At 34.3% G+C, this 24707-nt stretch overlaps 4 protein-coding genes across 4 annotated transcripts; 1 reads left to right on the top strand and 3 right to left on the bottom strand.

The window, feature by feature from the left end:
* Positions 1-184: 184 nt before the first annotated feature.
* LOC116119482 (transcription factor MYB17-like) lies at positions 185-1642 on the bottom strand. The gene is made up of 3 exons (XM_031405426.1): positions 1370-1642; positions 996-1125; positions 185-841 (listed from the first exon to the last, which is right to left on the bottom strand). Exons 1-3 carry the CDS (start codon positions 1500-1502, stop codon positions 250-252), a joined length of 855 nt encoding a protein of 284 aa, XP_031261286.1. The 5' UTR covers positions 1503-1642; the 3' UTR covers positions 185-249.
* Positions 1643-2592: 950 nt separating this feature from the next.
* Positions 2593-4828, top strand: LOC116119477 (25.3 kDa vesicle transport protein). Its single transcript, XM_031405422.1, has 6 exons — positions 2593-2783; positions 3241-3401; positions 3604-3747; positions 3838-3905; positions 3987-4037; positions 4730-4828. The coding sequence occupies exons 1-6, from the start codon at positions 2593-2595 to the stop codon at positions 4826-4828; spliced, it is 714 nt and encodes a 237-aa protein (XP_031261282.1).
* Positions 4829-5568: 740 nt separating this feature from the next.
* Positions 5569-7549, bottom strand: LOC116119500 (transcription factor LAF1-like). The gene is made up of 3 exons (XM_031405447.1): positions 7355-7549; positions 6484-6611; positions 5569-6235 (listed from the first exon to the last, which is right to left on the bottom strand). The coding sequence occupies exons 1-3, from the start codon at positions 7484-7486 to the stop codon at positions 5614-5616; spliced, it is 882 nt and encodes a 293-aa protein (XP_031261307.1). The 5' UTR covers positions 7487-7549; the 3' UTR covers positions 5569-5613.
* Positions 7550-14884: 7335 nt separating this feature from the next.
* LOC116119493 (pre-mRNA cleavage factor Im 25 kDa subunit 2) lies at positions 14885-21193 on the bottom strand. The gene is made up of 7 exons (XM_031405439.1): positions 21008-21193; positions 20411-20456; positions 16679-16772; positions 16474-16547; positions 16132-16218; positions 15879-15989; positions 14885-15458 (listed from the first exon to the last, which is right to left on the bottom strand). Exons 1-7 carry the CDS (start codon positions 21124-21126, stop codon positions 15387-15389), a joined length of 603 nt encoding a protein of 200 aa, XP_031261299.1. The 5' UTR covers positions 21127-21193; the 3' UTR covers positions 14885-15386.
* Positions 21194-24707: the final 3514 nt, after the last annotated feature.

A 24707-nucleotide genomic window follows, 5' to 3' on the forward strand; every position in this document is an offset into this window, starting at 1 on the left:
AAAGAAAATATAGAACTCAGCTCATGCTATTTGGTTCCAGTTTTTAACTCTTTTTCCTATCTCTTGTCAGAGCTAAAACACAGCGTTTTAGATGAAACTGAGAATCTACTACTCTACATACAAGCCATAACACTATGAAACATTAGAGACATCAGGTATTTCTCTTCCCATGGTACCACCCGTCTGGAAAATGACAGTTTCAGTCGCATTGAAGATTATCAGTTTGTTCGCGTAAGAATTAATTCCGTGTCATTTAACAACTGGGAAGTCTAGTAGCGACATCAATGCTGTATCAAAAGAATCAGGGAAGTCATTAGAGCTGTTGGTGTCTGAAGGAGGTACCATATCTACATTTGGTCGGTAACAATCATCTTGTTCCTGAGTGGTGGTGTCAGTAGAAGTACTGGTTCCAGTGGGTCTAGCTTGAAGTGTAGCAATCGAATCTGATTCCAATTCTGTTGGCAATGTTTCGGACACTGCATTTGTAAGCACTCCACCTTCCCTAGCAGTACTTGAACAAAATGATTTTCCAACTCGGGAATTCCATAATCTAAGAAAGATATCAGAGTCAGTTTTATCTTCCAATGATGAGTTGAGTTGGGACGATTCCATTGACAAGCGAACCTCAGCCTCAACCCTGATACTCTCCCATTGTACCATGTGGCTGGTTGAAGTTGAAGGTGACTCCAATTTGATAGTGCTTGTTCCAGAACAGGATGGGGATTGGTGGCTCTGCTTATTGCTCCCCGCGGAAAGAAGACGCCTCTTTAGATGCGTATTCCAAAAATTTTTAATCTCATTATCTGTTCTTCCTGTTACATGGGAAGCTATAACAGCCCACCTGAAGTGTTGCATATAGAATATTACACAAGTGTGCAAAATGGCTACACCAAAAAGCTATTAGCTGCAAATCAATACTAATACAAACTATTTATCTGGAAGACGGTCTTCAAAGTTCAAATCACAGTATAAACGAATATTCTTCAAGTAATTACTTGTTACCGAGCAAGCCATGAAGTTGAATAATAGTAGCCTCTTCTTCATGAGAAAATGGACCCCGTTTTATGTCAGGGCGAAGATAGTTTATCCATCGAAGCCGACAACTTTTTCCGCATCGAAGAAGACCTGAAAATACATCATGCTTAATGCTTAAAATTTCATGTAATTAAGGACTTTACAAAATTCATATTAAGGTTAATTTCAGGCATACTAATCAAACCCAGAAAACAAATAAATGAAAAAGAAAGTGTCCTGCTTCTTCTAATCCAGTGGAACAAAGCTACAATCATTTCTATGTCTCAGATCATTAAAGACTTAAAAGCTAATTTTCATCAAGCCCATGTTTAATGACACAATAAAGAAACCAAACCTGCTTCCTTAGGAAGGTTACGCCAGTTTCCATGGCCATGCTCTTTGATATGTTGAATTAATTTGGCATCTTCTTCAGGAGACCAAGCTCCTTTTTTCACTCCATCCTTATCAAAACATGGTGCTTTTCCCATCTTCACTTTCTCTTTCAGAAAACAATTATCAGCTCAGACTTAACTATAACCATCAAGTAACAAGGGTTTTTAATAAGAGAGAGAGAAAAGCTGTAAAGAATATAAATTTATGGGACTCATCAATGTAATCTGATCATGGGTTTAAATGCCACTGACGGTGTGTGCATAAATGTTACGTGATTATTTAGATATACATTGGCCTAAACTTAAATAACATTGTCACTCTTAAAAGAGTTAAGAATACTCTTGCCACAGCTTTTACATTTATCTATCACAAGTTGAAGTTAACCAAGAAAGATACTAGTTCTGTATAAAGTAAAGGTCACAGTTTTACATGAAAAGAGTCGTAGTTAAGATTGTGCAGAGGGATTCAGTTAATTTTTGGTCTTCAATGGTGCACAATTGTAAATGAGTCTCTGTCAATACTGGTCTTCTTAATTGTGTTGTCAGCTCGTACAGTGCATATGCTTTTTCAATTCACTATTAACTCGTAATCTTAATTCTTCACCTCGATACCAATTAATATTTGGTCTTTTCATTCTTTTCTTATCTGTTAACAAGACAGTAACCTGTATTTATTTAGTATAGGTTTCAGGGCAGAGCCTATTTGGCTATTTCACCATTTTCCATTTTTTTACACAGTAATTGTAAACAATGAAGCCGGCGGGGCCTCCCTTTGTAGGTCAGAGTAGGATTTAATACACTTCAAAGCCAAAATCATAAATTCTTCTATGTTGGTTACTAGGGACATTTGGCCACCACAATGAATTGATGCTACTCCGTTCATTTTAGCCTGAATATAAAATGAACTGATGGTGGCTACTGAACTTTCTGGGTTTGTGTTCATTCCTAACTAATGCTTAGGTTAGCCTGTTCTCAAGTAATTTTGTTCATTGTAAATTGTTAACTTCTAAATACAACTAAGAAGAGAAAGAGATAGAGGAAATGAATATTCTTTTGTTTCTTCTGCATACCAGAAAAGGAATTACTTCATTTTCAAGCTAGGGCTTTTGCCCTGGTTTTAGTTTTCTGCCCATCAAAACCTGATCTTTATATAGTGATTGTGAGAGAAAGAGTTCCATAAGTGAATATGGTAAATCTAACAATAGTTGGAAGGGTGAGAGATGGTTTAGCTCTGGCACAAGGCCCCAGGTACATTAACCAAGTGAATGATAACTTCTCATTTTACAAGCAACAAGCAGAGTTCATCCTCAAAGAAATCTCAAGAGGAGCATTGGCACCTTCCAAGATGACAATTCGTGTTGATCACAACTCCTTTCAGTATCCTCTTCTTCTCCATTGCTAATTTACTTTTATAAAATTTGTAGTATTTGATATTGGGTAGTCTTAACATAAGTCTTAGATTATGAAAAGACAATTTTTTTATTATATCAAAACAATCAATTGAAAAAAACACAAACTTGAATAATGCATTAATATAATCAACATTATTTTTTTATTTTAACATATGTCTTAAGATATAAGTTAAAGACTTTAAGACCCCCTTTTAATATTTGATCATGTGCATAGCATGATTATGACATGTTGATGCTTTCAACTTTCTGCTTCATGAATTTATTTTTTGGGTAATAGTTTTATGCTAGGAAGAAAACAAATGATCAAATAGGGATATGACTGTTCATTTGGCCTTTAGGAAAGTTAATGAATTAAAGCAGTTACCATTTTTAAGCAATAGGGTGATGGTGATTATCTCTTTCACTTTATTTTTGACATTAAGCTACCTGATGGAGAATGGAATCTGCTTCATCACATTGTCTGACTCTTCATATCCAAGAAAACTAGCTTTCCATTATCTTCAAGACCTGCAAAAGGAGTTCCAGAAGTTTGATAGTGACCTTGTGGATAAAATTACAAGGCCCTACAGCTTTGTTAAATTTGGTAAAGTGACATTAATAATTGCGCTACAATTGATGATCCTGGACAGCCCTCTAGTGATGTTTCATAACATTTCTCAGAAACCACAGGACCTTTATTTGTATCAGAATGATACCATTCTAACACATGATGATTTTGACATTCAAATCAGATACTTTTACCTAAAGTTGATTGTTTAATTTCCTATCTCTACTATGTCTTGCAGATAGTATCATTGGAAATATTAGGAAGCAATATTTTGATACAAGAACACAGGCCAATCTAGCAAAGATGATTGTTAATCGTGGGCAAGATCTAAGTATAATTATTGAGCACATGTCCCAAATTGTAGAAAGGAAACGTCATTCAGGTTTTTCGTTTTTACAGTTACTTTTATGAACCATCAACTGATATAAATCATCTATATATTTATATATATAACTTTCTTATATTTCTGCAGAAACTTCAGAAAGAATATATACATCTCCTGAACCTAAATCCTCCATATGGGGTTCCCCGCTCCTTGAGGTATATGTTTATTCCTTCCCATTCTTTTTTTTTTTTTTCTTGTTTGCTGCAAAATTATATATTAATTGTTTTTGTATGCAGGATATTGCTCTGAAATGGACACCTATAACAATCATTTTTGTCGGTTTTGCTGTTCTTTTCTGGGCCAACTTAGCCCTCAAAGAGGATTTCATAATTTGAAGTTCGCAATGAAGCTTGTATTATATGGAAAGCTTAATGATCAAGTTGTATCTCAGAAAACTTTTTATATGAAAATGTAACTTGAATCTAATCATTAACATTTAAATTTACACGAAAACGTCCATGGATCAGGTCAGTGGGACATGGAATTGATATGTTGTTTGATTGCTTGAGGAGGTTTTAAATGAATTAGATAATGAGTTATGGAATCCAATGAGACTGTTCTTGTGATTATTAGCCTTAAAAATTTCTAATCGTACATCATACTGGGTGGACTTTTAAGGGCAGTTGCCAATGAAAAACCTGAACCTAAAAGAATTAACAAACCTCATTGTGAGGTAAGCGAAGGTTATATCCTTTAAAAACCCAATGACAGGGCTGTAATGAGGTGGCTCTTAATTCCCTCAGGAGTGAATTTATTAGAAAGTCAATGCGACTAAAATCTTTTGGAATGCAAGAGAGGTATCTCCTTGGGATAATAAAGAGTCAAGAACAGAGAACACAATTAATGGTGATTATTTTTTTAAGTTCTTTCATAAATAAAATAAATTTATGCAAAGGGAAGTACAATAAGCTGTTGAATATTGCTGCACAATGGAAANTTTTTTGCTGCAAAATTATATATTAATTGTTTTTGTATGCAGGATATTGCTCTGAAATGGACACCTATAACAATCATTATTGTCGGTTTTGCTGTTCTTTTCTGGGCCAACTTAGCCCTCAAAGAGGATTTCATAATTTGAAGTTCACAAAGATGCTGAATGTATTATATAGAAAGCTTAATGATCAAGTTGTATCTCAGAAAACTTTTTATATGAAAATGTAACTTGAATCTAATCATTAACATTTAAATTTACACGAAAACGTCCATGGATCAGGTCAGTGGGACATGGAATTGATATGTTGTTTGATTGCTTGAGGAGGTTTTAAATGAATTAGATAATGAGTTATGGAATCCAATGAGACTGTTCTTGTGATTATTAGCCTTAAAAATTTCTAATCGTACATCATACTGGGTGGACTTTTAAGGGCAGTTGCCAATGAAAAACCTGAACCTAAAAGAATTAACAAACCTCATTGTGAGGTAAGCGAAGGTTATATCCTTTAAAAACCCAATGACAGGGCTGTAATGAGGTGGCTCTTAATTCCCTCAGGAGTGAATTTATTAGAAAGTCAATGCGACTAAAATCTTTTGGAATGCAAGAGAGGTATCTCCTTGGGATAATAAAGAGTCAAGAACAGAGAACACAATTAATGGTGATTATTTTTTTAAGTTCTTTCATAAATAAAATAAATTTATGCAAAGGGAAGTACAATAAGCTGTTGAATATTGCTGCACAATGGAAAAAAAAAAAATCAACAGAGGGTATCTCCTGAAACTATTCCATGGACGAACAACCACTAATTAAGCTTGTATGGTTTCTAATTTCTTGGGGTCTCATTCAGATGACAAGATTATTATGAGAAGTGTAGTGAGAAGGTTTTCTTCATGCCCTGAAATTTTGAACTATTAACAACATGCATGCTCTCATATGTACATTACATCATTGTTCATATTCAAATGGCTACATATGTCATCCCCTGAGATAGAATCCACGAACCCAATTCCAGAAATCTGATCTTCGAACTTGAATCCCGAGACGTTAAACATTTCATCCACCAAACCATTGTTAAATCCAGTATGGAAATCACCACCAAATGCTCCCTCATTCAAAAAACAACCATGCGTGAAAGAATCTTGAACAAAGTTTGTGTTGTGATTATTAAAGCCATCCCTGGAAACCACTTGCTCATGACCTGAATTTACAGAGCTCCCACTATGAACATTCTCTACTGACAGCCACTCGGCAAATAAAAGCTTTGGCAAGCAGCTTTTGTGACCCTCTTTAGCCAAGTCATTATTATCACTTGATGATTTCTCCATGTGATTCATTAACGAGTCATAGCTTGGAATTCGAGTGTTGAGATTATTATCAGGAGAGATTACTGAAGAATCCATATTCTCTGAGCTTGAAGTAGCGGTGCACTGGGTTTTGATATGAGCTTCCATTTCTTCAAATTTGGCCACTTTTTTCTTCAGGTGTGAATGCCAGTAGTTCTTTATCTCATTATCAGTTCTTCCAGGCAAATGCTGAGCAATACTTGACCACCTAATTCATCAGAAAAAAAAAACGATTACTTTAATCAATTATTGTCATCTAATACAATAATAATAACCATAAGGCTTCTTCCAATTCAGTTAAAACTTAAAAGTTTACTATAGCTTCCATTTCAGTATCATTGACCAACTGAACAGAAAAGTCAACCTTAAATTTCAGTGGGGACCCACTAGTTGAAAGAAAAAAAAAAAATAGGTGGGTCCACATTATTTTCCGCAACATCTAAGACCGTTACTTACTTGTTCCCTAACAGGCGATGGAGGGACAAGATTGTTTCTTCTTCTTGTACAGTAAACATTCCTCGCTTTAATCCTGGTCTCAGGTAATTAATCCATCTCAATCTGCAGCTTTTCCATTCCTTTGCAAACTGCATGCATGTAAAAATTAAATTTCATTAATGTCCTGAAAATAATTATCTCAAGGCTAGTTTAGTAAATTGAAGTTCAAGTTATAATTAGTTTCTTTCTCTTAATTATTAATATGTTTATTCTCCCTTGAGAATAATAGAAATTAATCCATCTTTTTTTCTACTGAACATGTCAGATTTTCGAAAAATTCTTTCGTCTGGTTGACTGGAGTTGCCATGCCGTCCAATAATACAGAAAATTAGTGAGACAACCAAAAAGGATGAAATATCAAATTTTCATATGTATAGAACCAGAAACATTTAATGGGACCCCGTGACCCTCTTTTATTGAAGATATATATAAGTTAATAATATATAATGAAAGGTCAAATTATAATTATCATCTGCTCATCTCCAATTCAAGTAGCTCACCAATAATGCGACTTTAATCTTCTTATCTGGTTGAAATCAAGCAAATGCAGCTTGTTTTGTAAAACAGAGCTTTATCTTATCTGGGTCTGATCACAAATTCAGGAACATTGTAGAAAAGCAAACAAACTTGGAAAATGCTTACAAAAGATGGTGATATGTGTGAACAAACTATAAATTTTGCAGAGCTACAACATGAAGGACTTTATATAAACCTATAATTCATGAATACATGCTCTGCTCTTTTTTATCTTCTCAGAAAATTTAATGAAGATAAGCAGCATGGAAAGTCGGTAAACTAAATCAATAATCAACTATTTATAAGCAGTTCTCACCGGCTTAACAGGAACGGAGCTCCAGCAAGCGTGGCCGTGCTTGAGAACATAGTTTCTGAGCCTGTGCTTCTTCCGGTGACCTAAACCCTTCTTATGTTTTAACTTTGGTTTATCAGATGACTTAAACCCCATTTTTGCTTAATGGATAAAGTAACAATAAGCTTAATGACAGCTTAAAAGATGAAGGAGAGAGAAAGAGAGTGAGAAAAAGGAGATGGAGAGAGTTTGCGATGTTGTAAAGAGTAGCAACAGAAGGGGCAATAAATAGCCGACCATAAAGCCAAGAATATAAAGCCAGATTAGTTGTAATTCTACGATTATAAAAAGAGAAAAAAATATATATATTCCAAAGCAAAAAAAAAATTGTCTTTGAAGAAAAATATTTTTTATGAAGAAATGGCAGTAAGAGCCCTGATGGCTTAAAAACCAGAAATGTGAATGTTACCCTGTGTTTTAAGCAATGCAATTGACTTTATGAAACCTACTTCATATTCTGGAAGAGAGACTAAGAGAGAAGAAGAAAAAGTATTGGAAAGAAAGAGAGAGAAGAGAGCTATAAATTTTCTTTCGTTTGGTAAAAGTGAAAGGAGCATAACAAGGAACACGAGGTGGAAAAACTTTTCCCTTGGACCCCTCATTTTCTTAACTTCTCCCCTAAAGATAAAGGGTAATTAAAGGGATATCTCAGCTTTGTTAAGTTATTTTTGCACCCTTATTATAATTAATTATTTCAATTACACACTAATCTTCTATATAAAGTCTTTGAAATTATCGATCGAGTAAGAGTTTTAATAATCATCTCTATTAATGTACGAGAGGGTTCATACTAATTTTTCCTCTCTTCATCCGAATTTACAAAAAGAAGAGCATGTATCTTTTTCTTTCTTCTGCTTTCTTTCTCCCTTCCTCGTTCGCATTCAAAGTTCTGAAGTCCTGGGAAAGTGTATAAACTAATAAAAGTTACATTGGACTGTGATTCTCTTTCTCCTAATAAGACACTGTGGGAACACCATGACATTAGTTAATGTTTAATTTCGTTTCATCTGAGCAGTTAATTTTACCGCAGACTTGATGATTGACCCGTTGCGAACAACTGCAATAAATTATGAATAAAAAAAATTGAGCAGATGATGAAATGGTGATTCAAGCGCTGCAGCTCATCTGGGTACACTGTGAGGAAAAGAGTTGACGTCAGTGAAAGCTAAGGCTTGTAGTATAAATTAAAAAGGACTTCCATCTGGGTACACTGAACTGAACACAACTTCTGACATTAGCAATAACTAATTGGATAAAGATGAAACTTTGTTGGATCTTCTACCTCAGTATTAACTGGTTGTACTAATAGTTTTTCTTAACTTGAAATGTGAAAGGATTAATAGAATTTCCACCGACAAAATAAAAATTTTGACCACTAATCATTTCTGAGTTTACCATCTACATCACCCTAAATTATTCATTGGAAACTTGCAGAAATTGAATGGAAAAACGTCTCCCTCCACCGACAAGTTAAAAACTTTTCTCATCGTTTTATCATATTATTATTTCAATTAAATCTCCATATAAATATGATTTTAATTAATGAAACAATTTGCGAATCTTTTGTAATTGCGTGTATGATTTAATTAGCTAATAATAGGAAATAATTTATTGAAGAAAATCCCCCATGTTCTGATTATGTTCAACAAATCAATGGATAGTTTTCAATCATTTATGAATCATTGTCAATAACAGGCCACTCTGGTTCAATAACATCACATTAAAAAGAAAAACCAAAAAAAAAAATTAATAAAAAATTAATGAAGCCCCATTGCCAGATTGTATTTGTCTACTTTTTTGCATATTGGCAAGAATAATATCATTTTATAAAAAGAAGTTATCGGCCATGGGAAGCTTCTTTCTAATTAAAATAAATATTATTGTCATGTCAACCCTGACCTCCCATTTGTCAGTGAGGAATTAACAAATTAATTAAAGCTCACCACCAATTAATCTTAAACAAATCTCCAATTAGCCGTCAAACATATAATGTAAACCCAACTTTCTTTTACACGTGCCATAATTAGCAGGCTTAATTATATATATTTTTAAAATCCCACCTAAAACAAATTTTAATTATATGTATTGAAAAACAGAAGTTACATATAATAATATAATAAAATCGATACTGACCATATGGCCATATCGAATCCTTTTGAAGAGGGGGTGGGCAAGGTTCTATCTTCTGGATAGAATGAAACTGTTTTCGTTTAAACCTAATCACAATTTTTTTCTCTAAAGTAAACGATTTAATGTGGCTGCTATGAGAAGACCAGACTGTTAATTATTTTAACTAGGTGTCGGTATCACTACCTTGGAAAAGAAAANGCATGAACCATCCATATGCATTAATTGTGCATTAAGAAGTAGCTTGAGAAAGAGTAGAGAATTTCTACACTATGAGTATTAGCTTGAGAAAGAGTAGAGGTTTTTGTGCTTAAACAAATCTAAGAGCTAAAGAAGAGAATATAGAAGGTTGTGCGATGGGGAACCCGTGAGTGATGAGTAAAGTCACGAGAGTGGGTGCTTTGTGATCCCCAGCCGTGCCTCCAGTCAGATGAGGCCGTGACCGTCACGTACAGTGGAACATTAGGTTCCAGCGGTGCCTCCGGTAAGTAGGGGTTGTGACATTTGAGAGATAGAGAGAAAGCATGTACACTCACATGGCCAAATGTTCCGAATCCATGCATAACCGAATCCGATCGGTACAGAAATGAGTAAAAGTCACGTAGAGCGGGAGAGTTCCCGGTCGTGCCTCCAGTAAGATGAGGTCGTGATATTCCCATGAGTAGAATGGGAAACAGAGAAATAGAAAGAACAGAAAGAGAAAATGAATAGAGTCATGGAGAGTGGGTTAAGTTCCCAGCCGTGCCTCCGGTAAGATGAGGCCGTGACACACACCAAAGAGTATATAGAAAAGAGTATGAGAAACAGAAACAGAAAGGGAATAGGAATGAGAAGAGAAGAGAGTAAGGAAAGAATTAAGAGAAAGAGTTACGGGGATAGACAAGTAGAGGATTTACTTATTGAGCATTATTTTGCTCACCCCGTTGTTTTTTTATGTTTTTGCAGGTTCTAGATGAGGACGCAGTCGGATGGATGTCAGCGAGCGAGGAGGAGTAGTTACACTGTCCACCACACTTTTGAGTACTTTTATAAAAGATACTGACTTTTGTAAAAGAATATGTACATTCAATAAAAGAAAAATTTGGGTCCAACTATTTTATTAATGTACTCGTATTCTATTATACATATTTTTGTATGAGTATAGTAGTATCAAGCAGTTGTTACAATGTGGCTGCCTCTGACTAGCTACGAATCTACCTAAACTCTGACTTTTTATGTTGACTGGGTCTTGCGTCAGCCCTGCTTTTTCAAGCATAACAAAATCATTGGAATCAAATGCATTACTGCCGCCAAGGGAATTGACACATGTTGATTAAACCTTTGTGTTCTCGACAGTCGTGGTAGAATTACATAAAAGATAATATTATATAGTTGTTAGGTTTATGATACATTCAATAAAGAGACTTGTCTAGGCGTTATTTTCTGTCCAAATTACTTTTACTGTAAGTCTATAACCACTTGGTCATATTAGGTATAGAAAAGCCACCCAACGCTACAATGTCAAATATTACGAGCTGAAATTAAAATTTGTTTTTTCATCTTCCATAAATATATGTTATTGATTCCATACATATGTATATGAAGTAACAGTCTTTTAATTATGACCTAATATCCTGGAGTCAGCTTTGAAATGCTATATTGTAAATCTGATTTCATATTTTCTGAATGCGTTGTTTAATAATTAAAACCAGCATAAAATCTTCCAAGATTAGAATATATAGGTTTTCATATATAGAAATCTTAAGGCTATGTAAATCTGATTTCATATTTTCTGAATGCGTTGTTTAATAATTAAAATCTTCCAAGATTAGAATATATAGGTTTTCATATGTAGAAATCTTAAGAGTAGGTAGCACTATAGAATGATTCAAACATAAGAGAATAGAATATTATAGGATCAAAATGCTGTTAGAATTAGAAAGTTGAATTGCATGCATATATATATTGTTATGCCTGGAAAAGTAGGGCTGACGCAGAGCTCTGTCAGCGCAAGTGGTCAAAGCTTAGATAAGTCCAATAGCCATTCAGACGCAGCCACGTCGCACGCTGATGCAAGCGGCATGCTCCTACTAGTGCAATAGGTGTGCGCCAGGCTGGTGAAAGGCTGAAGGCGATCCACGTGTCCAATCCCTGCAAGAGTCAAGTAAATCACTCGAGCAGATGAATAACGAGACGCAAGGAAAGATTTACACGACAATCTGACTCACTCCCTGATTTAGTAATCATTACCTCAATTCATCATACTATAAATAGAGCGCTCCTCTCCCATTTGTGGGATTAGCTAATTTCTCTCTGGAATAACATATATTCTCTCTCTCTCTCTCTTGTAATCTCTTGTAAATCAGCTCGTTGAATGCGACCTGATCAAATATATTAATACAATACCAGTGGACGTAGGAGTCGCTTATTTAAGCATCCGAACCACTTTAAACAGTATTCTTCTTCTTCTATTCAGTTCAATACCCCTATACACGTGTGTCTTCTGAGCCAGCTCAGCATGATCCACGTACGTTTAGTTGGTGTCAAAATCACGCATCAATATATATATATATATATTTCACATGACAAGTTGAATTATGATATTAGACGTGAAATTTAATTAAAAAGAAGAAGATGTTCTTGTTATCATTTGGAGTTAAATAATAAAAATGTTCACAGCTACAAGGAAGCTTTATTATAATGGTATTTACTATTTTATTTCTCCAATTTCCATAGCTGACCAGTTTGTCTGTAACCTTGGATGCAAAGTATAAAGTAATTAATTAAGCTATTAAATTTGTTGGTTAATAGGGAAATTATTATATGCGTAGACGAAAACTCAGTCAATTAATAAAGGAAAAAATTTGTAATACTAGTCAATGGGTCTAATAAATATTAAATTGAATGTAGTTTATAATTAATCTGAAGTTATCGGTTAGGTAATGAGATGGATAAGTTTATGAGAAGGTTTGCATGTGCCTGGACCACCAGTTAATTACATTAGGGTTTAATTTATTTTCACAACTACTGTCTCTGCCAAAATTCTTCTTAATTAACTTCACCAATTATCAATTGTCATCAAATCTACTTTGATATATATGGATAAGTCGTGATCAAATGCTTTAGATTGGTTTCTTACATTGATTTTTTTTTTTTTTTTTAATGATGATGTTTGAGTCAATCGATGCACACCTCAATTAATTCTTCAGGATTCTGAAATTATCGATGAGATAAAAGCTCTAATGACTATCCCTAATAGCAACGAAGAGTGATTCCAATTCAAGACATTTTGAGTAATATACCCAAGAATTCTTATTGAACCACTCGACCACCCGAAGATCATTAGGTTTGTTACATTGTTTTTGCCCACCTTAACTAATCTTTCAGGATTTTGAAACTATTGGTTGGATAAAAACTTTAATGGCTACCCCTATTAGCACTTAAAGAGGAATTTGAACTCAAGATTTCTTGAGTAATACACCCAAGGGTTAAGAGTCTTTATTGAACCACTCGACTATCTAAAGATAGTTAGGTTACATTGATGTTACAGTAAAGTTTTAATTTATTTCACCATTAACCAAGCAAAAATCCAAATAAAAACATCACCAATCATCAGCTAATTATTTAAAAAGAAAGGTTAGTGTAAATAATCAATTCAAAACTATTCATATTTTTTAGTTTATCATTCTCTTATCTTTATTAATTTAAAACATATCAGAGTTTGGACTTCTCATAATAAATAAGTATTGCATAAAGAGAGAAACAATAATTTATTCTGTGACCAGTTCCCCTTTGATAATTAATTTTTATTGATAAATAAATTTATTCTCGAAGTATCTCTTTGTCTTCGTTGCTTAGCGATAGTTTATTTATTGTATACGAAAGAAAGGACAATTATATAATTAATTTTTGTTATTAATTTTTCAACTTTGGAAGTGACTCAACATGTTGGTGATTAATTAAATTTTAGTAATATCTAAAAAGGACAGAAGGATCGATATGATAACTGTGACGGTTCAATAAAATATACCCAGTTTAGCCGTCTACACAATTGGAGGTTTTGATGTGTCCAAAATTCATTTGATTTCATGATACTAACCCAAAATTCATAATATTAAAAACAAATTAATTGAATTAGATGATTGAAACAAAACTGTGACACAACATTCACGCCATACCGTTAATCAATTATATGATTAGTAAACGAGTTTTATGGTAAGCATTGAATAAACTATACTGTAAGAATGATGATGCAACTGCAACCCTAATTGTCTCTTAATTTGTGAATATGAAAGAAAGTTTATGATTGCACTGGCAAAATCCAAATTGTAACTGCGTCATTAGAGTAAGACAATATTATCTAAGTAACTTTCTCTGGGTGGTCGAATGGTTCGATAAGAACTCTTAGGTGTATTATTCAAGAGGTCTTGAGTTTGAATCCCTTCTTGGTTGTTAATAAGGGTAATCCCTAAGATCTTATCCGGTCGATAATTTCAGAGTCTTAGAGGATTAGTTAAGGTATGAATAAACTGGTTGGATACCCCAAATTATCAAATATATATATATATATATATATATATATATAATCCCGGTAAAATTTTTGGTATTTCAATTTGCTTTGATGGATATAGACATATTCTAAGATTCGTTATCAGTTAATTAATTAAAAGTGGGAACAAAAACAATAAATAAAGTTGAGGTCAATTAATACAGAAACTTCGAATGTCAACTGATATTATTATAAAGCAACAGTCGCTCTCAACAAAAATCAAATACACTTTTCAATGCTATCGTATGTGAATACGACAGTATAATTTATATTGGTGTATAAATATACGTGTATGGCTACCTTATATGTACTCACTATTTTATAATCTGCATTGACTATGACTCTGAAAATCTACTGTCGGCTGCATGAACAAATCATAACAAGCCTTTTTATTTGTTTTTTCTTTAATTATTATTGAGTTTGTTTCCAAATTATTCAATAAAATTCATGTGTACGCTATCTACTTCAATTTGTCAAACCTTTCAATAGTCAGATTAAGGCATGACGATTGATAATATTCCTCTTCTAGTTAACATAATAATAATATTGCCCTGCCCTTTCTATATAAGTAAAACAAATAAAACACGAGAGAATAAATTATGAAGAAAAATAAAAAAATTCTGCTACCTGGCTTATACTTTATATATGTTCTTTTTTATCTGTAAAAATAAAACCTAATTGAAGAACATTATACTTTTTTAAATGTAACGAGATTAGTTAATCAAAGTATTGATTTTATTTTTGAGCTTATCTTTAATTGAATTGGGTAATTAGGAGAACTATTAATAACCATTTACCAAAGTCTACGTTTCGAAGCACACAAGCCATGAATGAATCCATCATTCTCCATTGAATAGTACAGTCATGTTACAACAGCAACATGTAAGCTACAGTGATGTTACAATGGCGGCATAATCAGCACTGCCGAGAAAATTTTGCAAACAGACCATGCCTCCACCACAGCCCATCGTATCCACAACAGTGTAATTCCTCAACAACATTCTACCATTAATACTATCAAACAATTCATAGACTACGTAAGTCATGATATGGCTCTAAAAACTTGAAAAAAGACCAAGATTTACCCAAGAACCTAAGCTCAATCCAATAACATAATAAATAAAATAGTACCAAGTTACCAAATATAGATGATAGAGTTCGTCATAATGTTAATCTTCTGTCATCTGCATAACTTACGAAATCCACTTTTAACTGACTCAAATGTCTGTCATGAAGAACTGTTAAGGTATAAATATCAGCTCTTGGAATTCATGCATTTATAGCTCTTTGAATCTAAACAGTACCATGCAGGTGAGAGCTCTTGAAATCCGTATGCTTAAGTCATGTGGTAATCATATTGAACTGGAATCTAGAAAGCTGCTGAGGAATGGTTGATATCACTGGCCCGTATCTCTGCAAAAAATAAGTGCAGTGACTTGTTAAAAAACTAGAAACAATAATGAATATTTCGTTTCATAATACTGAAAGAAGCAAGAGTAGGATGGAGATATCTGTGCCAATCAAATTCAAGAAATTAGAGGTAGGTTTTCAAAAAGCGGGGAAAATTACAATTGAAGGAGCTAAGATAATGCACTGGAGGTATTTCAGAACAGATTCCTATCTTCGCCTATGAATCCCATATTGTGCATCCAGTACTTCCCATTCACCTCATGGGTGAATTTTCAATTCAACAAAGCTATTTTTAATTAAAACACTCATACCAAACAAAACAAGCAGTCTGAAGCTAAGCACTCGAAACTCATAATCAACAGAGCAAAATGCTGAGATAACATTAAGGTGGTAAACAGATGAATGGGCACATATTCTCCATACCTGGACATTATCATAGAGTTCAAACAATGGCACAGCAAGAAGTTTCAAATTTTTGGGCACTGCAAAGTACTCTCTCTCAGACAAGTGAACAAGGAAAAGCTTCTTACACTCCTGCATTACCAAAAAAGGGTAAAGAGATGAGAAGGGACAGGTGTAATCCACAAAATCAGCAACACCAAGAAAAATAAGATGAAGAATGATTCAAGATGCCTGCAACAGGTAAAATCAACAAGTCACTCCAACCACAAATTACCTTGGGTTTTGTAATGTGGGGAGGGCAATATGGATACATTATGGTTTCAAAGTTTGGCCTCCACCAGATTGCAACACATTCACCAATCTGAAACAAGAAGACAACAAAAGGATGAGGACTAATGAAATAATATTCCAAACTTCAAAATTATCCTGCAAACTTTAGAAAAAGCTTTATAATTACAGCCATCACATTCCTAGTTGAAATAAATGTGTTCTATCAAGCTTTTTTACGATAACATACTCGTCCAAAGTGATAATTTCTTAGACTTTACCATTGAGATTGATCTAAACTATCTTGAGTCTATGCTAAACTAATGAAAACTAAAACAGGATAGAATACCTGCCAGTCTGGCACAAGAGCAGGTGAATTGGCACCAAGCTTGCTGGTCAGCTTCCTTTTCAACCCCTCAATTTCTGCCAAAAAAGTGAAGGTATAGACATAAACCAGAAAATATTTCTGAGCAAACAAATACAAAAAGAACACTCAAGCACATGACAGAAATACAAAAGATCTCTATGACCTTTAAAAAAGCAAATGACTATACCATTCTCTCCTGGCTTCAGACGCCCACCAGGAAGTTTGCAGAATGTGTTTCCAATCTGCAGAAGAAGTATGTGGGGATGATTATGTTCCTGAACCTGCATGACACAACAGCATGCTAAGGCTAGTGAAAGAAGGAAGCTAGTTGACATGTCAGTAAAAATGTTATTATAAGGCAAATTTTTAGCAAAAGCAAGGGATGGCAAGGTAACAAATCAAATAACTAAACATTAACAAATCATTCATATATAGCAAGAGAAATTTCCATCTGCAGACTTCTAAATTGATAAACATAACAGCAATCAAAAAAACATATTTTCCCTTCCACTAAATTGGGATGCAGTCAAAAGACTTTCAACATACGGCTCCTTGCAGGCCATATTACTGTTCCTACTTTTAGCAAGTTCCGCTCAATGAACAAATTATATAACTCAAACCCTTATAAATCCACTGGTCACAGTTGTAATTTTCCATAAGATTCACTACCTTTATCATGTGCAGATATATTCTTATGAAGTAGAGAAATAGCTAAGAAGATAAAGAAAAATGTATCTAATTTCTTGCAGAAAACTTAGCAAGTTTAAGCTAGTAAGATATTTCAATGGTTCTAGGAGATCCAATAATAAAATCAAAATTATCTGCACAAAGCTGCATTTTGGGGAGAAAATAATTGCTACAAACCATAAACTGCAAGTTCATATCATGCTGATCAAGCCAACCCGACACCCCTTACGAGTGAGCCCACCCAACTCACTTTAGTACAATAAAGGTGAACCAATCCTGAGGCTTGAACAAATTAGACCTTATTATGCATCCATTTTGAGCTATTGCTACCAAAGCAAAACCCATTAAATCTAAATTTTTAAATGAAATTGTCACCAATATTTACTGCATGGACAGTATATTGAAGGACAAACATGTAATAATAACCATGTTAGAACCATTATTTTCAGTGAAACAATGACAAACTACCTGATAACATTCAAAAACTTTGTAAATACATATCTTGAAATGAATAAGAGACCATAAAGGAGAATGTTGTAGCACAGAACAATTAAAGCAAAGATAATAGCAAACTAAGAAGATAAATTTCAGAAAAACTGATTCACCATTAATAAAACTGCACTTTTCCTACTACACTCTCACACTAGAAAGCATTTAAAAGTTACAGAGCATATAAAAAAACTGCTTAAAAACTGAACATAAACTGAACAATAACCGTAAAAAACTAACAGCAACTTTGCCACCTTGGCATCACTTTTTGGTTACAGTAGTTTTTAGATGCACATCTACAACACTCCTCCTTGCATCTAAGCTGCTGCAAACCCCTAACTTCAGTCTCAAAAATTCAAATCTGATCTTGGACAACGCTTTTGTGAATATATCAGCTACCTGATCTTCAGACTTACAATATTTAAGTTGAACCAACCGTTCCTTTTGCACATCTCTAAGAAAATAGAGTTTTATTTTGAAGTGCTGAGTTCTACCATAAAACACAGGATTATTAGAGATGGCAATGGCAGCTTGATTATCCACAAACACTTGAATGGCTTCTTCTTGCATCATATCTAAATCAGCTAACACTTTTCTAAACCATAAAGCTTGGTTTACTGCTGCTGTAGCTGCTACATATTCAGCCTCTGCAGTACTTTGTGCAACAAGTTCTTGCTTCTTTGACCAAGAGAACACTCCCAAACCAAAACTAAAACAAAAACCTGTTGTACTCCTCATGTCATCTACTGAGCCTGCCCAATCACTATCACAAAATCCATGAAACTTAAAATTTTGACAATAGGAAAATCAGGTACCATAATCAATTGTGCCTTTAATATATCTGACAACTCTTTTTGCTGCCTGTAGATGTACCTCACTAGCACAATGCAAGAACCTGGATAACAAACTCACTGCATACATTATATCATGCCTTGTTGCAGTGAGATACATTAAACACCCAATCAAGCTCCTATACAGCCCCTCATCAACCTTTTCAGCTCCATCTTCCTTGCTGAATTTTTCTTTAGGATTCATAGGAGTATTTGTAGCCTTACACTCACTCATCTGAAACTTATTAAGAATCTCCTTAGCATACTTTTGTTGGCATACAAAAATCTCCTCCTGGCTTTGTTTCACCTCCATCCCAAGAAAAAAAGTCATTCTCCCAAGATCAGTCATCTCAAAAACCTTCAACATTTCAACTTTAAACTCATTGATAAGCATCTCAATACCTCCTGTCACAAGCAAATCATCAACATAAATGGCTACAACAAGTATATCAGCAACTTCATTCCTCACCTTCTTTACATACAAAGTCGTCTCACTAGGACTCTTCACAGATCCTAGTCTCAATAGATGTTCATCAATCCTCCTATACCAAGTTCTTGGAGCTTGTTTAAGCCCATAGAGAGCTTTCTTCAACAAATATACATGACTCTCATACCCCTTTTTAACAAACCCTTCAGGTTGCTCTGATACCAATTTGTTGTAGCACAGAACAATTAAAGCAAAGATAATAGCAAATTAAGAAGATAAATTGCAGAAAAACTGATTCACCACCAATAAAACCGCACTTTTCCTACTACACTCTCACAATAGAAGGCATTTAAAAGTTACAGAGCATATAAAAAAACTGCAAAACAACTGCTTAAAAACTGAACAATAACCGTAAAAAACTAACAGCAACTTTGCCACCTTGGCATCACTTTTTGGTTGCAGTAGTATTTAGATTCACATCTACAACAGAGGAAAACATGTAGAACAAGGAAAAGATGCATTTATGGATCCGAGAACTCAAACCAATTTAAATTTAAAACAAGAAGACAGAATCCCGCTCTAAAAGAACCTATAAAACTGAGTAGTGCTAATTTCTCCCCTTTGAAAACCATTATTTTCAGTGAAACAATTTCAAACTATCTTGATAACTTTCAAAACTTTGTAAATATATATCTTGAAATGAATAAGAGACCATACAGGAGAAAAATATGTAGAACAAGGAGTAGATGCATTTGTGGAACAGAGAAATCACACCAATTTAACTTTAAAACAAGATGACAGAATCCCTCCATCAAAGATCCTATATCAATGAGTAGCACTAATTTCTCCCCTTTCAGTATGGCTCTTAGATGAGACCACAATCAACCAATGCCAAGTAGAACACCAGGACTGTAATTACAGAAAAATTTGCAGGTTGTACAAACTTCTCCTTCCTCATCTAGATGAATCATATGTAGTCCACAATCCATATTGTCTTTCATCAGAATTACATGGCATATTCAAGAACATACAAAATTATTGCACATTGTGGTAATGAATTATACAAGGAAATACAGAAAGATATGAAAATGATAGATACGAAAAAAAGTTACCTCATACTCTTAAAAAAATAATAGCAATAATAAAAGCAACTATGATGAAAACTGAGTACATCAATTAGATTTATAACATAATGCATTCCAAGGCTAAAATCAATGCGTACACAGAAAGAGATGATGACAAGGAAGGGTCAAGTACCATTTAACTGATATCTTAGTTGCTTTTGTCATCTTACATGTGATGAAAACTCAATAAGTGATTCAACATGCCAACGTCAAACATTAACAGCACTCATAGGCCAAAAGAAAATCTAGACTGTACAAAATACAAACTATCACCATGACTAACAAAAGTTAACCATCGTAAAAGGATCTCTTGCAATGGAATTACAGCACAAAGTTGTTAAACGTAACTCAAACAAACATACCAATAAAATTGCTTCCACACTTGTCCTCATGCCTTCTTTCATATAACTGCAACCCACGTTAAAAAGCAATTATCATATTGTAGGGGCATTACACAAAAAAATCAATTCAAAACATACAATTACACAAATTCTCTGAATCAAAACCTAATTTATTTTATTTTTTCCACACTTAAAACTACAGGGGCAGAGCTCAGTCAATTTTCAAAAAGTATTTTTAGTATTTCAAGTTTTACAATTTAAAGTAAAACTACAATACGCAGAAAAATAACAATTTTTTTGCAAATTTTCCAAACTCTCTCTCAAAGAACAAGCAAGAGTATTTTCTCTAAATGACGAAGAATGTGCATAAACTAGGGTTTTATTTCCGACTCTTGGATCCTTTCACTAAGCCAACGGTTGACACAGAGATAGCTACCGATCAATTAAACGTTAAAGCTAGGGTTAGTTTAAACAACGCATGAATCGTTTGAAACAAGGAAATTAACCTTACAGAGTTAGGTTAAATTAAGTTGAGCAGAGGTTTATCTAGGGTTTTTGCGACAAAGAAACTATTAATTTAAAAAATATAAATTAAAAAAATAAAAACAAAAATCATACTTGACTTTCATGCGAGCTAGACGATCAGCGACGGAGGTGTCCTTCTCCATCTTCGGCTCCTTCGTCCCAAATGTGTAGCTCGACAGTGGATACGTGTTCACGACCGGTGACGTCACCATCTTTCTCTTTCTCCCTCTCTGAAAATTTTGTATCAACCTCTCCACCCCCACTCCTCTTTCTTGATCAGTCAAGAGTTAGTGTTGCCGCGGCCGTGCTGGTTTTTTAATTTCGAAAGGGTTTTTTTCCTTCTTTTACATGCGCGGCCGACCCGTAACCCATTTATTAGTCCTTTTTTAATGTATAGCGTGATTTAAATATATTTAAAAGACTTACTTTTTAATTTTTAATCTCTAAAAAGGTGTTTAATAAATATTCAAAAACTATTTTTGAGAAAAAAAAAAATAGTTTTCTCTAATGTTATATTTTATTTTTTATTTTATAATTGTTTGAAGAATTTTTTTGTCAAACCAAATAATTTTTTAATTCTTTATGCTGTAATATTAGAAAATAATAGTCATGTGCTCATTGTTAGGGTCAAAAATCGTCATCGGCCCAAATAGGAAAACGGGTCTGACAATGAGGAAAAGACCAGGCCCAATCCCGATGCGACCCAATCCAAAACTCACCGGATTAGGCCCATTTGATACAAGGTACAGTTGGCCCAAACCGTCCAGACACAAGCCTCTTAGTCCTAGTTCACTTCCCGGATCTATGAACGAATTCAGAGCCCATGGTCACCTACAGATCACATTCCTATTCGCACGCTGGTAAAGTAGTCCACTACAACCCCAACTCCTCCAAGGTTCGTGTCAGAGTCATACTTGGACTCCCTTGTACGCCAGGATAAGCGGATTAAAGGATATATCCCTGGAGGAAACGGATTGCTACGAGAACTCCCAATCACCAGACAGTCACTATTTAAACAAGAGGCCATCCCTCTCACAAGGCAGATTACACTACACCTTCAGACCCCGGAGTTTTAGCTTGAAACTTCACATCACAGCCGTAGTCACAGTCTCTGACTAGACTTCTAGTAACATTTCTACTCTTTAGCCCTCACTAAATCAGCCTTTTTCAGCCTTGCTGATTTGAGCGTCGTAGTGCCTACAGCAAACACCAGCTCGATGTTTTCTGTCGCTTCACATTTGTTTCTCTTACGTGTGCAGGTACAACAGATCGCTAGTGGCTTCAACCTCACGGGATCAATCCCTCCTTCCGTATAGGTAGATTTTTACGTCTACATTCATGATAGCTAAACACCTAATTTGTGATTTTGGATTACAAATTCATATGATGTTTAAGGTGATCAACTTTGAATGCTTATACATTTTTTTTATAATAAAAATGATAAAGGTTGGAATTTGATAAAAATAAAAACTAAGTAATTTTATGTAAAGTTGTTCTTGACATGAATTTGTATGTTCGACTCGAACTCTAATGACTTGAAATGAATTTCATTTAAAAAAGAGCAAACGACTTTTCCCACCCAAGGTATCCCTTAATGACATTTTCCTACCCAAAAAGTTTCAAAATATCACTTCCTCACCCAAAGTTAATATACTACTAAAAGTCAATTGCGGGGACGAAAATTCTCTCTGTCACCACCATTTGAACCTTTGGTCTCTTCTCTACAAAACCCCTCTCAGCCTGTTGCACCTAATTTCTCATCTATTGTCAGCCACTGTAAAATTAGAGTTTCTTATTCTTAATTGATTTTCGACTGATTTTCGTGGCGAATATTCAATCGGTCACCACCATTCGATCCACCGGCTTCCACAATAAAAAACCTCTCTTACCCTGTCTCTTGGAAACTCGCTGAACATTGGCTGAGAAAGCAAAATGTATTTGGGGTATTAACGAAATATAAACTTTTGGTGGAAAAGTGGTATTTTGAAATTTTTTGGGTGGTAAGGTTCATTAAGGCAAAGCTTGGGTGAGAAAAAGTAGTTTACTCTTTTAAAAATAATACATACACAAAGCATCATTAAATGGATAGCATTTCAAAATAGTTACAATTTAATTGAAAATTGAGATCAATTTCATGGCATCAATTAAAATATCTGTTTTTTAAAATTGAATTAAAGGTAGAATAGTATAGGTTAAAAATTAAACCATGTCTTAATTTGTCAATTGAGATGCATGTGTAAAGGAATTAGGACATAAAAGAAAGCTCCCAACATCACCACGATAATGTCCTTATAAACTTAAATAAAAAAAAAATCACTCCAACAATTTAGACCAACAAGGTTAAAAGAAATATAATAGTAAGTAGTAGCATATTACTTGTCCCATCTTAAATTTTGCATTTATATCAGTAACATGATAATGTTATCTAATTGGTTAATAGAAATTTGGCATGTTTTTGGAATATATCATAGGGAATAATGACAATTTCCCACCCAAACTAAGTCATAAGTAATCTGACACCGGGAATGTTTTAAAGAAACAATTTTTTACCCATCGTTAAAATTCAAAAGTTAGTTTTAATGGCAGAAGGGCATTATTGTTTGATTGCCCAATATATATTATAGGGTTAATATTATTTACACTCCTAAATTACAAACACATAAAGATTACCTTCACCAACTTGGGAATTAGTCATTTAAATCCCTATATTCAATTTCATTTTTTTTTATTTTAATTTTTAAAAAAATCCGTGAAGAATAAAAACTAGTTGGCGTGTATGTCGGCCAACCGCCGTCAACAAGATTTGGGTTTAGCCTATGGTGACGAGTCCAACCACATTGTTGGTGCTGTTGGATCTATCCAATTGTGTAAATGAGGAGTCCTTTAGTGAAGTCGTTTTCCGACAACCATCGTCAGCAAGATCTATGTTCAATCGTGGGATGAGAGTACGACCACTCCATTGGTGTCGTTGGATAGATCGACCAACGATCTATCCAACGCTGTAAACCAGGAGTCCCTTGGTGAAGCCATTTTTTGACAACCGCCATCGGTACGATCTTGGGTCAGTCGTCGACTACAAGTCTTGCCACACTGTTGATGTCCTTGGATAGATCAGTCGTCGATCTACCCAACAATGTAAATGAGGAGTCCCTCGATGAAGCTGTTTTGTCGAAAAAGGACGTTGAAGAGTATTTCACAAAATAGTCTCCAATGTTTTTCGAGGAATAGCCATCACTAGTGGTTTCCCTGCTTGTGCCGTTGGATAGATTGTCCAACGATCTACCCAATAGCATCGATTGTGTCGCCGACAACCTACAAGTCCATGGTTCATTTTAAATAACTAAGCAATTGCGGTCAAATGAATTTATTTGACTTTTGAAATCTTTATATTGTACGAAACAACACTCCTATATTTAATTATATTCTTCATAGATGCATGGTTCGGGAATCCTCTTTTCGATTATGAAAAACAACCCCAAAGGGATGTAATTAATTGTCAGCTCTCCTCTTTTATTTAAGTAGGATTTTCATTTTTTTTTCCTAAAGGCCGTACCACGTATGACTGGATTTTAAGAAGAGTAAAGACATGTTCCTGCCCAAGGTTTGGCCTAAGGACAGTTCTCACCCGAAAATTTTTAAAATGATGGCTTCGTTTGGTTGGATTTTGGGAATACTACTTTTAGTATTCCCAAAAAAGTTAAACAGTAAAATACCCAAAAACTTACAATATTATTCAACTTTATTCAATATTTTTTAAACCCCCTAAATTTGTTAATTCAATTAAATACCCCTA

The sequence above is a fragment of the Pistacia vera genome, unplaced genomic scaffold, assembly GCF_008641045.1.
Source record: "Pistacia vera cultivar Batoury unplaced genomic scaffold, PisVer_v2 Contig890, whole genome shotgun sequence".
Taxonomy (NCBI): Eukaryota; Viridiplantae; Streptophyta; class Magnoliopsida; order Sapindales; family Anacardiaceae; genus Pistacia; species Pistacia vera.